Source organism: Parambassis ranga, chromosome 9 (assembly GCF_900634625.1).
Source record: "Parambassis ranga chromosome 9, fParRan2.1, whole genome shotgun sequence".
NCBI lineage: Eukaryota > Metazoa > Chordata > Actinopteri > Ambassidae > Parambassis > Parambassis ranga.
The window spans coordinates 1,468,492-1,481,669 of record NC_041030.1 but is presented as its reverse complement, the minus strand read 5'-3'; the positions used below and the strand labels follow the sequence as shown (position 1 = coordinate 1,481,669).

Sequence of the window (13,178 nt, the reverse complement as noted above, 5' to 3'; positions counted from 1 at the left end):
CAATTTTATTTCTATAGCTTTTTTTTTTTTTTTTTTTTACAATCAGAATTGTCCTCAAGGCGCTTTACAGAGACCCAGAGCCTGAACCCACTTAAGAGCAACTGTGGCAAGAAAAACTCATGAGGAGACCCGTCCTGCTGACAGTTGGCCGGGTAGAGGAGGAGAAGAGGTAGACGGGACAGAGAGGATGAAAGAGAGGGAGAGAAATAATATGCTCATTACCTTTACATCCACCACTCTGCTATGCTGAAAAATGTAGAAAAAAAGGCACAGTTTTACTAATGTTGCTACACATTGGCAATATTTGGTCATCTTGTCCAAAGATATCTTCCTGACTCCTGTTGGCTTGTGAACATTTTCCTATTCACATGACACACAGAGTTTAAGCACAGGAAAATGACTAAATAACCTTTGTTTCAAGTATAACATCTTTAAAATCAGTTTTAAAACCTATCTGATCATTCTATGTGCAAAACAAAGAAACACACATACAGTCTTTTATAAAACAAACACTTCAGTTTACCTGATCAGAGTAATCAAAAAAATCCTATCCCAATCTGTATTAAAGAACATGCCCAAAACAGGACTTCCAGTCTTTTCTGTGCATTTATATCAACATGATAGACTGGGTGGTGGGATAAGAGTGAACACTCCAGTGGTCAGTTCCCTTAAGAGAGATCAAAGTGCTAGTGTGACAGACTATGAGGATCCATCTACACCAAAGGGAGATGGATGATGCAAAATGCAGGACAATGCAGTCACTATGGATACTGGACAGTTTATGGGAGCTGTTGCATCTGTAGGGCTGAGAGGCGTCGCTCGATGCACTGCTTACCTGAAACGATGCATAAAAATCAAATTGAAAGAATTTCGATTTTGGCATTTTAAATTTTTACTGTTACAGTGCCTTCACATACATTTATCTATGCTGTCAATGTCCTTTTGCTCTGTAAGGTTTCGGGACAGACCCTCCATCAGCAGAAGGGCTTTGTGGTAGCGCTGTGCTGAAGCTGTGCCATAATGGAACATCTCATCTAAAGCAGCAGCCTGTACCTGAATAAAGCAAGAACACACCAATTTAAAGGGACAACAATGCTAACACAGTATCAACAGGACAGAATCTGATCTGCTGCGTTGTGAACTCACCATGTGTACAGTGTGGCTAAAGATCAGCTTCTCTGCTGTGAGTGCATTGAAGTGGTCCATAAGCTTCTGTTTGTCAAGCAGGAAGGCCTGCAGCCGATTGCTGAGCGAGCGACAGAATGTGACGCAGTTCTTGTACAAGTCATTCAGCTTCCTGATCACTGCAAAATAATGAATACAACATGCAAAGGCATTCTATATCCAATATAAACTGGAACACATTGTCTGAAGAACACATGGCTCAAACATAATAACTAATAAACTGGATACAAAATGAAAAATAAGGTGGATAAATGCAAAGCTGAATCACCATAAGTGGTGGGCTGTTACTACCCACAGCATAAACAACTGAATGAGTCAAGCTGCTCTCTGCAGCTCTAAAGATTTCAGTGTTCCCACTATACTCAAAAGCCACTATGCTTCTGAAGGACATCAAACTACAAAACACTACAAACATTTAACAGGCATGTTTGAAGTCTAAAAAAAGGGCAAACCCTTGCTGCTGGAAAGAAGAGGACTTACCTTGTTTGACTGAAGCAGATGGAAGGAGCTGTCCATGTTTAATATTTTCTTTAGCAGTGTAGAGTGCAGAGGATAGAAATTCTTCGGCCTTCATGTATAATACTAACTGCTCTGCATAACTAGAACATCACATCAGACCAGTCACATCAGTCACTTCCAATAAGATCCGTGCAACAGCAAAGGGAACTACTGTACATAAAAACCTTAATGCCTCTTACCTCCATTCTCTGCTCAGAAGACTGATCTGATCTGTCACCAAGCTCTGCTCCAGAAAAGAAACATCTGGATTGCTGCTGGCATCCAGCCCTTGTTCATTAGAGGAAGCCAGTTCCATAACACAGTGGACAAAAGCTAAGGTGAAGCGTAAGTCAGTCAGTGCATCTGTATGTGCCTGCTGTGAAAAGAACACAATAGATTGTGAATACTGAAGTTGTACATGTGGAATATAAATGTGTATAGTTTTCTGTAAATACAATATTTGTTCAACAACCAGGGGAATGTGAGTGTACCTCCATCAGTGTATCTTCAGGGAGCACTGGAGGGTGAAATATCAGGCTGCTAAGTGGAACAGCCTCCATGGCTTCAGTCTCACTGTTCCTACGGCTTCCTCTCTGGACAAGGCGACTATTAAGTAGCCAGGCTGAGTTAACATAGCTGGGGGAGCCTGCAATTTCAACACAAAAGGCAAATTCAGCTTAACCTTGAACAGCCGATACAGCATATCATATCGTATAATAAAGATGTAGTGAAGTAACTGGTAGCATCTTTTAGGATTACAATAATTAAAAAAACATAATTCTCGACTCTTACAGCAAACAGAAACTACGTTCTAGTCTCAGTATTGTTTTTATTTACCTTAAATGTATAAAGTGTTTTGGACTTTCTATTCAGAGATAAGGGCTCATTTAAATTAGGGCTAAATACACACCTGGAACACCTACCTGATAATGTTCTTGATAATGTGGCATCAGGAGGAGTGTTTCCATTGGATGGAGATGGAGAACCCATAGTGAAGATTACAGGAGGTGGGCTATCAGAGAACTGAAAAATTCTTTGACAACCAGTAGGTGGAGCTGTAGGAAAGGAAATTTTAAGTGAGAGACCCAAGAGACTGTAGCTGCACGTCATAATACCTGGATGTTGCTGAACACAACGGCCTACAGTGTGTCATGATTCCATCATTTAATGTATTATATCTGCAGAAACAACACCTGAAAACTGCGTCTGGTCATGTGTCCCTCATTTCTCATCTCTCATAACAGTGACAAACATACTGCTAAACAAAGACTTTGACGTGGTCCCACTTGCACTGATACCTGTTATATCCATGCTTTTCTCACAGTTGAGGTTCTCGTCACTTCCCTCTTCAAAAAGATGAGCTCCAAAGGCTGCCTTGAGGAGCATGTCAGACAGCCTGCCAGTGCTGAGTGACCTAGACACCAAATGCAGCCACAGACACCAATGTGAGTATTGAATAATGTATCAGACAGTATATTTGATCTACTGCAAGACCTGTGTAGGTGCCAGATGGCAGGTTTCACATTTCATTCCAAATTTCCTTATAAACGTTTCTACATTCATATTTATCAGTATTAAACTTGTCTTACCTTTTAAAAGGGCCCTTTTTATTGGATGATTTGGGACTGTGTGTGGTCTGTGTAGTAGGAGATGGGTCGAGGGATTGCAGGTTTGGAACTGTCCTGATCCGATTTGGCATTCTTGGTTGAACCTTCTGCTCACACAAAATGAAAGTTCCACTCACTAAGCTCAACAGAATTTTTGTTATAATTCTTTGCCCTTATAAATATGTGAGTAATGAGGCATGCAGCTACAAAGATTTCATTTACTGTGCATTCTTGAAACAATATTTGTGGAGGTTCTATTTTTGTACTGTGCATATATAGAATCTGACCTTGGGGTTGGCAGTGTGTACTCCAGTTCTTGTGCTGAGTGGGACAGCCTGCTCTGAGGTCTTCGGGGTCATTCCCACTAGAATGTAGAGATTACATTCAAAGATCAAATCTTCATTAGAACAGTACATCTTTATTAAGTCATCCATTCTGTTACCAAGAACACCGACGGAGACAAGCTCAGGCATGTTTTTTAGGTGTTGTCAAGAGTAAAAGTAGATGAGTCATAGGGAAAAGCGAGTCAGGACAAAATCAAATAACATTTCATCAACAACAACTTCTGGAATCACTGAACATGATAATTGTGCAGTAAATCAGATCAGTGTCAGATGGTGGACTTTTGCTAACACCCAAAAGATGTTAGCACTCTGTGGGTGTTAGTTACAGAGAGAGATGCTTTTAAACAGCTCTGCTTAACAACAGCTCATTTCAAACCATAAAGTTAATCTGATGCCAATTTGAGTTAGTCTTTAAATAAAATCAGGAGTTTTTAATCCTCTTACACTAAAAATACTGTGCATGCCAGCTATGATGGAATGAACAGCTGACACTTTACAAAGGCCTGTTTTTTATTTAATCCCCTCATGTACAGGTGCCTAATCTGCATGTGTACTCAGGACTGCTTCTACTGATTTATCAGCTGCCCATCCATGATGCAAATTTCCTGTTTAACCACATTCCAAACATGCTAAGTGGGACTGAGCTCTGTTGACTGCGGAGGCCAGTTAAGTCAAATACACTCATTGTCATTTTCAAGAAACCAGTTTCAAATGATCTGAACTTCATAAAACTGGCCCTAAGGGGATGGAAATGCAGCAACAATACTCTGGGAGGCTTTTTATGCTTATATGACACTAAGAGGCAAAAAATCGACCTTTCACCAATATATCAATATATCAAATCAGATTTTTCTCTGTTCTGCCGGATCAAAAACGTCAGTCATCAATCCTAATTGTTTCTTCAGAATGTGGTCCTAAATCACATATATTTAATGTGTGGCTGGACGGAAAATCTGACATGAGGCTTGTAATGTGAAGCCAACCTAATTTATTCTCCATTCCGATGCTCTGTCTGCATATATAAATACATTAAGTTGATTAGATTTTACATTAATGAGCATTAAGGACCTAATGAAGTGGATGGAGAGCATCTGTCATGTTAACAGCTTTTAACATTACAAACTCAACGAAAAGTTACCTAATGGGGAGGACTGCAGTGGTTGGCCTCCTTCAGGTGTCAGCTTTGAGGAATTAGGCGTGAAGCCTGGGCTTTCACTGCTGCACCCAGCACAGCATAATGTGACTCTGAATGAAAAAATGCTTAGTTAGACCAAGTAGATGAGACAGTACAGTGGGGTGCAGCGATAAAATGGCTGTCCATGCCTGGTGGAGCCGTGCAGGCCAGCAGGCTGCAGATTCTGCTCCATACGCTGGTAGTTGTGAATCTGAGTTGGGACAGGAATGGGCACTGACTCACTGCAGGGACGAGTAGTTAATTCAACAGGCTTGCTGCAGGGTCAAAAAAAGAAAGTTAAGCAACCAGAACAAGAATGTGCAGTGTGCTTGTTTTCAGTGGTGGAAAGTAAAGTATGGTGGAAAGTATTTGTACTTTGTTGCTATACTTAAGTAATTTTTTACATAGTTATACTTTACCTAAGTAAAAATAAGAGTACATACTTTATACTTTTACTCAGTTAGCTAACTCGTTAGCTACTGTCTGCTAACACAAGTCCATCCATTAACATCTGAAACATTAATCATAACATTAATCTAAAGCAGGAAAGGTTTGTTTGCTCTTGGGAAGTTTTATGATTGAAAATACACAGTAAAAATGATAAATGTGTATTTTACTTTATTGCCATTTATTATCATCTCTGTTCAAATGATGTCCGTAACTGGTTCTGGGTACATTTCAACGATGTCTGTACTAAAAATTTAATAAAGAGATGCTGGCAGGGATTTAGTGTTAGTGACATCTGTAGAGGCTCCACCCAGATATTAGGAGACAACTGTGTGAGTGTGTGTTAGGAGACAATTGTGTGAGTACTTTTAACACTTTAAGTAAATTTAAGTACCTAAGATTTTTACCGGTACATAAGTAGGATTCTTGATGTAACATTTCTATCTTTACTTAAAGGTAGGGTAGGAGATTTTGAAAACTCAGTGAGAGTCAGCCAGATTTTGAAAGTAAACACACGCCTCTTTCTCTCGGAGCTCACCCTGAAGCCACGCCTCCCAATCACATGGACGCGCATTACCTGAAGACGAGCTGCGACTCGGCCATCATGCACGTACCTCTCTGGTGCACAGAGCAGGAAGAGAGTGACAACCAGCCAATACTCTGCACAGGGTCCACCCGGAGGATTGGCTGATGTTTTTAGTGTTTTATAGCTTCCACAGATGATTCATATTCTTCGTTTTAAAGCGGAACTGCCGAACTAATTGGTTGCTATCGGATTGTAAAGAGAAGTTACACTAATTTAACAAAAAGTGCTTCAGAATGAAATCTCCTCCCTACCTTTAAGTCTATATTTTGCTGGGTAATTGTACTTTTACTTAAGTACAAACCTACAGTACTTCCCTCACCACTGCTTGTTTTCCACCCAAATCTAATCCACCATTCCTTACCTAACAGGTTTAGAGGGAGAGGATATCGGAGGAGAGGGTGGAGGCGTCCTTTCTGCAGTTCCAGGTCGTCTCTCAACCAGTACAGAGCTCCTAAAGAAAAATATTTGTTACTTTTTCTTAATGCTATTTTCTAAGATGAACGCTGCATTAAGTAAACTGATTTCATCCATCAGCATTTCCGTTGTATTGATTAACTGAAAAGTAATTGTGCACCTCAGCCTACTCACCCACTGTATATTAGGCAACTATCAATGGGTGACCCAACATCCACATCACATGTATATTCATCTACAAATAAGCACAACAGACACAGTCAGACATCCTCTGCTCATGTAAAGGGGCTTTCTTTTGCACATGAAATGTAACCAGAGTGGAGCTCAGAGGTCTTACTGGGATACTGAGCAGGCACCATGACATAATCCTCAGCATAAGATGGGTTTCTACAGTCTTGACAGGTGTCTTTCAGCAGGAAGTCAGGGGTGTCCTGCACAGGAGAGTACATCTCCTTGGGCTGAGGTCGTTGCACCTCTCCATCGGAATGCTAAGAAAGTGATTTTTTAAAATAAAATCCCACATATTTTTAACCGTAAATGTAATTATGGTTGTACATACTTGCGGCAAGACGATCTGGGATGTGGAGGAGCTGCTAGAGGAACTACCTGAGCCAGAACTGGGATAGGAGACCAGGGGAACTTGTGAGCCTGTGAAAGAAACATACATGTTCCTATGATAAGACTTCAGCTGACACTAAGTTTTAAGACACATGAGAAACAGTACTTACATTTCTTTGTGGATGAGCTTGTCTCCAAGAAAGGATGGTGGAAGAACTCATCTGCAAACAATTTAGGTGTAAGAAAAATGTAACAAAAAAGAAAAAAAATCTTAAAAGGAATTCTGAATTTTAAAAGGCAGAAATTTACCAAAGCTAATTCGCTCTTTGTGGTTTCTCTGCAGCAGCCCCAGCAGCAGGTTTCTTAGGTTACCTGAAGTCTCCTTTGGGACACTGGAAAACACAAAGGCTTCCTGATTAACTTAGGACATAGCTAAATACATACATTACAGCAATTAGTGATGTTAAAGTCATTTCTCCTACAGGCTAACAGCTAATCCATATTTAGGTCCTTAGATTTTATAAGCACTCAATAAACTGTAAAACATGTGAATTTTCAATGTGATTTGTGGCTTAAGTACAAAACCACTGTGCTCCATGACACCCTAAGTCCGTCAGACTGTGAGTGTGTTTACGTCTGTGTCGAACTATGTGGGCCATGCTGAAAGTGATAGCTGTACAGGCCACACGCTGCTACCTCACAGCAGGTTATATATAGAAAGAGAAGAAAACAACAAACTATGTCTATTAACACACACACAGCCTTATCATTCAGCTTTATCATGGCAACAGATAAACATGGCTGTGAGCCATACACAGGCTGGCAAAGTACACCATGAAAGAGTGGGTAAACAATCCACACATCCCTTTGAAAGCTTTGCTGGCCCATGTCCTGAACATCAAAGAGTCTGTGTTCAAAATGACTCTAAATAGCCAAAAGAACTGATTGTTAAGGCATCTGTTTATACTGATAACAAGCCAAAACCTTATTTAGAGAATTAACCCACTAACAGGGAGCATGAATGATACAAGATTTGTGTAAGAGTAGCTGATGGAGAATGTTCTAGATGAATGATCCTGTCAGGTGTCTGTATCAGTTTCTTCCACACTAGGACTATTTTTAGTGCCGGCATGGGAATTATTTACTGGGTGCTAATTATACTGTACATGTGTGTGCATGACTTTGCACTTGTGTGAGTTTTGTGAAACATTCAAGTGCACACCAAACATCATCTGCACTTGTGCACAAAGCAGGTGAACTTCAGTCATTCTGTTTGTACAGTATATAGAGTGTTGTGAGAAAGGTCATCCAGAGGTACCTGGGTAACAGGGTCCTGTTGCTTTCATAGAAGAGACGGAGCTCCTGCGGAGTACTGGCCTACACACAGAAAAGATGAGTTATCTTTAAAACATCACATACAAACACATGCAAATGAATGTATCTGGCATTTCAAACAAGCTTTCAAATTCATGTTTTTGCCAACATCATTACCAATACAAAAGCATACCGGTAGTTTGGCAAAAGTGAATACATGGTGGTTTGCCGATCCCACCGAGGGCAAGGGGGAATGCTAGCCAGCAAAATGAACAATACTATCATTATCATCTGCTATCATCTGCACAGTAAACCTTGGACTCAGTGAACTCAGTGACCTGCCACAGTAGAAATAGAAGACAATCTTCCCTGTCATTTACTGAGAAAATGTATTCAAGGAAACACAAATATAAAATATAAATAACCTTGACAGGTCAAAAAAGATGTTTGGTCTTTTTTGACTGACACATGCTTAAAAAGTGAAATCAGAACCAAAGAAGGGGCCAAAGACCAGGTAAAACATTGCCATGTGTCTAGTCTATATATAGTCAGAGCTGACGCAGTCTGCAAATAGTAGTTCAAGTCTCAACTGAGCAGCCACGTGAACAGAAGAAAGCAATAGCTAGGATTGTGAAAGAGTATTTACTTCAGAGAAGCAGCTCTTCTGCAAGACAAGTGTGACACCTAATAAGTACTCAAGCTGTCCCAGCCTTTTGCAACAACACTGTTTAGAGTATCACCCCACAGGCAGGTGGTTTTGAACAGTTGTGTTGTGGATCATGTTGTTGCTATGTTCTAAAATGAATGCATCGTGTTCAGTTAGTTCACTTAGTTTAGCCTTTCGAAGAACTAAAGCAAAACAATTTCGTAACTATCTATGAGTATGTAAGGGACTTCAACAAATATCTGTTGGCTAAAAAGAGTCTGGTATCTCCATTTGAATTTTTAAATCCTACTCACGTGGAACGGAGCTTTTCCAGTAAGACACTGGTACACAATTGTACCTATGCTCCACAGATCAGCTTTGGCATCGTAGTTCTGGGACATGATGACCTCAGGAGCCTGTATACAGACAAACACAGCTTACAGATTAGAGGCACAGTGACATTACACCTCGTTGGCACAGGGAACCATAGTAAGAGACCTTAATACTTACCATGTACATGGGAGAGCCACACAGTGTGGCTGCCATGGTGTTTGTCTGGAGGTGACGTGCAAATCCAAAGTCAGCTGCCAGTTAGTAGTAAAAAATTGACAGACATGTTTGTTTATTTGAGTTGTTAGAAGAGAGTTCTTTTGAGACATTCCCATCCAAATAATGTAACAACAAGCTAAGAGAGAAATGAGCCAAGACATTGGATTACCTATTTTAATGATGGTATTGATGGAACTAGACCTGCGGCCCTCTGGGTGGCAGAGTAAAATGTTCTGAGGTTTGAGGTCTCTGTGGAGGATGCCTTTGCTCTGAAGGACCTTCATGGCCTGAGCAATCTGCTGCAGGAACACACGGATAGTGTCCTCACTCAGTGTGCCCTTAGCTGTTGATCAGAAAGATGAAATACATGCGTTGATACAAGAGGTCAGCAGGAGCTGAAACTCCTTCAAGATCCTTCTTAAAGTCTAGACCTCAGTGATGCAAGGTGACACTGCCATTATAGTTTATGGGGAAGAATTTTACATTAAAATCATGGCTGACATGCTAACACTAGCATCACCACATCCTGTATTTCTAGCTGCTGTGTTTTTCCACCAAACGACAGAGGGGATAAATGAGTGACAGATGGGTGAGGTCATATGCGTGCTCTGTAAACCTTGCCAAATGTGACTTGAGTGTTGTGCTGCAAATAGTTATGTATATATATATATATATATATATATATATATATATGCCTTCTTGGCAGGAACTCAGAATAGCCAATTTTACAATAGAGGAACCATTGGCACGGTGGCAGAATTAGACCACCACTCCACACCAGCACTGTAAATAAATACATCAACACTAAGGAGGGAAATCTGAGCCTCAGAGAAAACAGCTCCATGCCCAGAGTCGCGTTGGTTTGAAACTTGAGATGGGGGAAATTTTCTGGTGAGAAACGTTTTTATTTTTAAAAGAGCATAGAAAGATCGCAAGAGGCACAGAAAACCCAAGTACATGAAAAATCAATGCTGGGATTTATTTTTGGCCATACATTTTGTGCTAGTTCCCACATCATTTGCAGCAAAAACACTGGAGAGATGCTTAAACATGAGCCAGGTTGTGGGCCTTAATTGTATCTGGGTTAAGCACCAGTAGGAGTATTTGTGATAATTTACTGACCTGTTGGAACCAGAAACCTGACTTCTATGGTTACACTAGTCTGCCAAAATCCTACTATAAAAGCTTAGCCAAGCCTCTTAAAATCCACACTGACCTACCAGTACAACCGTAAGCTGCTCCAAACATGTAACACACTGTGACACTGACCCTCTCCTGCAGCAGTGAGCTATGGTGTGAACGTCACAACAAGTGAAACAGAAAACCTCACAAAGGTGAGCTTTACTGAAACTTACAGTGAAGGTACTCTGCCAGGTCTCCTCCATTGCAGTACTAAAAGGACAAAAAATGCAAATCTTAACAGAAGCATTACCACAGCTTTATAATTTCTAAGACACCACTCACCTCCATGACAAGGTACACACATCCTCCCATTTCCTGTGCAAGAACCAGACAAAATGCAAATGAAGCAAGAAACAGTACTAAAATACTGTAGTGACAGGTATACTTGAATAGCTTGAATAGATGCATGCAAATAAAACTTAGATGAATTATAATTCCTAATTATCTCAACAATCCATCTTTGTTTTAATAACCATGCCCCAGGTTACGCAACCAGTGACATCAGCTCCTTCATAGACTGAGCTCTGACAGTTTTCTGGCCCCTCACCAGCAGATTCGAGAGGTTCTGGATTCCTGACAACAGTTAACTCACAGGGCCATCACTGGATACAGTTTTAGGCCCTGCTCCAGCTTTTGGTTCCCTGAATCAGCCTTGGCAAATCTGTACCACATTGACGTGGGGGTGAGACGTTTAGGGTGTCCATTCCACCTGACTTGAAAGGAAAGTAACTAAAGGGGAAGCAAGTTGCTTCTTGCTTATCTTTTATACCACAAGTTAAAGCTGTGTGTATTGGAGTGACACTCAAGATGTGTTTACCACTTGTGCTATGGCTTAAAATCACCTCATGATTATTATGTTATAATTATAACAGATGACAGAGAGAGAAGTCAGACAGATAATTAACAGATTAAACATACAGCTGTGACAGCCTGACCTGGACTCTCAGTGCATAAAGCTATTAAGCTTGTGTGTGGACTGTGAGATGATACTTAGTCTGTGTGTTTTATAAGCCATTGTTTAAGTGGCTGCCATCTGTCAGAGGCTGGGAGAGATCAGCTCATCCTCGTCTGACTGTCTCATAGGTGTCAGTAAGGTGAGAAGAGGAACACACACACACCTTTAACCAAATGGTTAATGTCCTGTGTTTTGTGTATTCTGTTAAATGTTAAAAGACATGTATGTTTTAGCATTAGCTACCTAAGTTCAGAATAGTTAGGTTCATCCACTTTAATGATTTATGGATTATTCAGGCCCTTTTGTCCCCATGAAAAAACTACAACATCCGACAGACATATCTGTGTCACAACTGACACTCTGTGTTTTGGAAATGTGAACATTTGCCTCATCTAGTGACAAAGTATCACATATGTGTGATTCTGAGGACAGGTCTGTGAAGATGCATACCACTGGAGAGACAGAAGACTTCGTACCTGATAGTCAAGTAGGCGAACAATATTCTCATGTTTGAGTTCCTGAAGGAGGATGGTAAGAACATTTTGTGAGTACACAAGGACTTGGGTCATGAAATGCATGGCAACATTAAGACAATATGTTACCTTCAATATTTTGATCTCTTTACCAAGCAAAGACTGTGATTTGGCAAAGTTTTTCTTGTTGATGCACTTCACAGCAACCTCCCAGTCACGTTTCTTGAAAAGTTCAAAAGAAGAAAGCTATAAATATAAATCAACACTGACAACAGAAGTCCAAACTTGCCTCAGATATAAAAATTACCTCTTTATGCCTGCCTTTGAACACAACTGCAAAGGCACCGTGACCAATCAGGTCTTTCCTGTTGAACTCAAACTTCCCCACGGACTCCATGGATATGAAATATAAACGCGTTAAAGTGTCCCGGCAGGATCAAACCTCTGGTTTTCCAACTGAAACAGACGGACTGGTCCACGGCAATTCCCTCGTGCCGGTAAATACCATTTCATGGATGAAAAATACTGGCTTCACGCTTAACAAGCTGTACAATCGTGGCAAATATCGATGACAACATTACAAACTTTCCGTCAAAACAAAAAAGCAACGTGCGCAGTTATAAACAGCAGCACCCTATGTAAACAACAATATTAGCGCTCCAGCGTGCTTGTTTACGATTCAGATTAGCTCTTGACGCCGTTTAAAAACAGGGAGACATTAAAAAGTCGCATTATTGATTTTATAAGTAGTCTGAATTCAGACTCTGAGGTCAGATATTACTGTATTCCTCACCTTTCATCCGTGAAAGTTATTTATGTCTGGTGGCGAGCATGCGCAAACACACGGTTTGATGCTGGCGCGTTCAGGGACCGCTCATAAACTCGGGATTTTCTCGTTTAATTTGTCTTTGGCTAGTTTTGAAATGTTAAATCAAGAAGTTTCCATTCAACAAAAGAAGTGTTGTTACTTATTTGTAATTCAATATAAATAGTGTTGTATGACACAATATATTTAGCCTATTATTTCCATCTTTCCTTCCACCACCTGGCCCTGTATCCTCAAGGAATCAGGAATGGTATATGGATATGCAGAAGCTTGTAATTCCAGAATCCATAAACAACACAGAAATCATTGTACCATAGACCTTTGCCACTTTTTCCTGTCTTCAAATAATAACCATGGACCCATATGTAAAATCCCAGACAAGAACAAGAGGGATTAATATTTTGTTGTGTAATCAGGATG

The 13,178-nt window shown here is 40.4% G+C and overlaps 1 protein-coding gene across 1 annotated transcript; it reads right to left on the bottom strand.

Annotated features, from left to right (window-relative positions):
• Positions 1–344: 344 nt before the first annotated feature.
• On the bottom strand, positions 345–12,743 carry ulk1a (unc-51 like autophagy activating kinase 1a). The gene is made up of 27 exons (XM_028413201.1): positions 12,240–12,743; positions 12,062–12,154; positions 11,936–11,977; positions 10,787–10,819; positions 10,678–10,714; positions 9,492–9,665; positions 9,284–9,357; positions 9,088–9,189; positions 8,132–8,190; positions 7,123–7,205; positions 6,984–7,034; positions 6,815–6,903; positions 6,593–6,743; positions 6,430–6,490; positions 6,203–6,292; positions 4,958–5,083; positions 4,773–4,879; positions 3,578–3,654; positions 3,273–3,397; positions 2,982–3,097; positions 2,607–2,738; positions 2,175–2,329; positions 1,884–2,059; positions 1,666–1,784; positions 1,147–1,304; positions 918–1,053; positions 345–835 (listed from the first exon to the last, which is right to left on the bottom strand). Exons 1-27 carry the CDS (start codon positions 12,327–12,329, stop codon positions 780–782), a joined length of 2,712 nt encoding a protein of 903 aa, XP_028269002.1. The 5' UTR covers positions 12,330–12,743; the 3' UTR covers positions 345–779.
• Between the last annotated feature and the right edge of the window lie 435 nt (positions 12,744–13,178).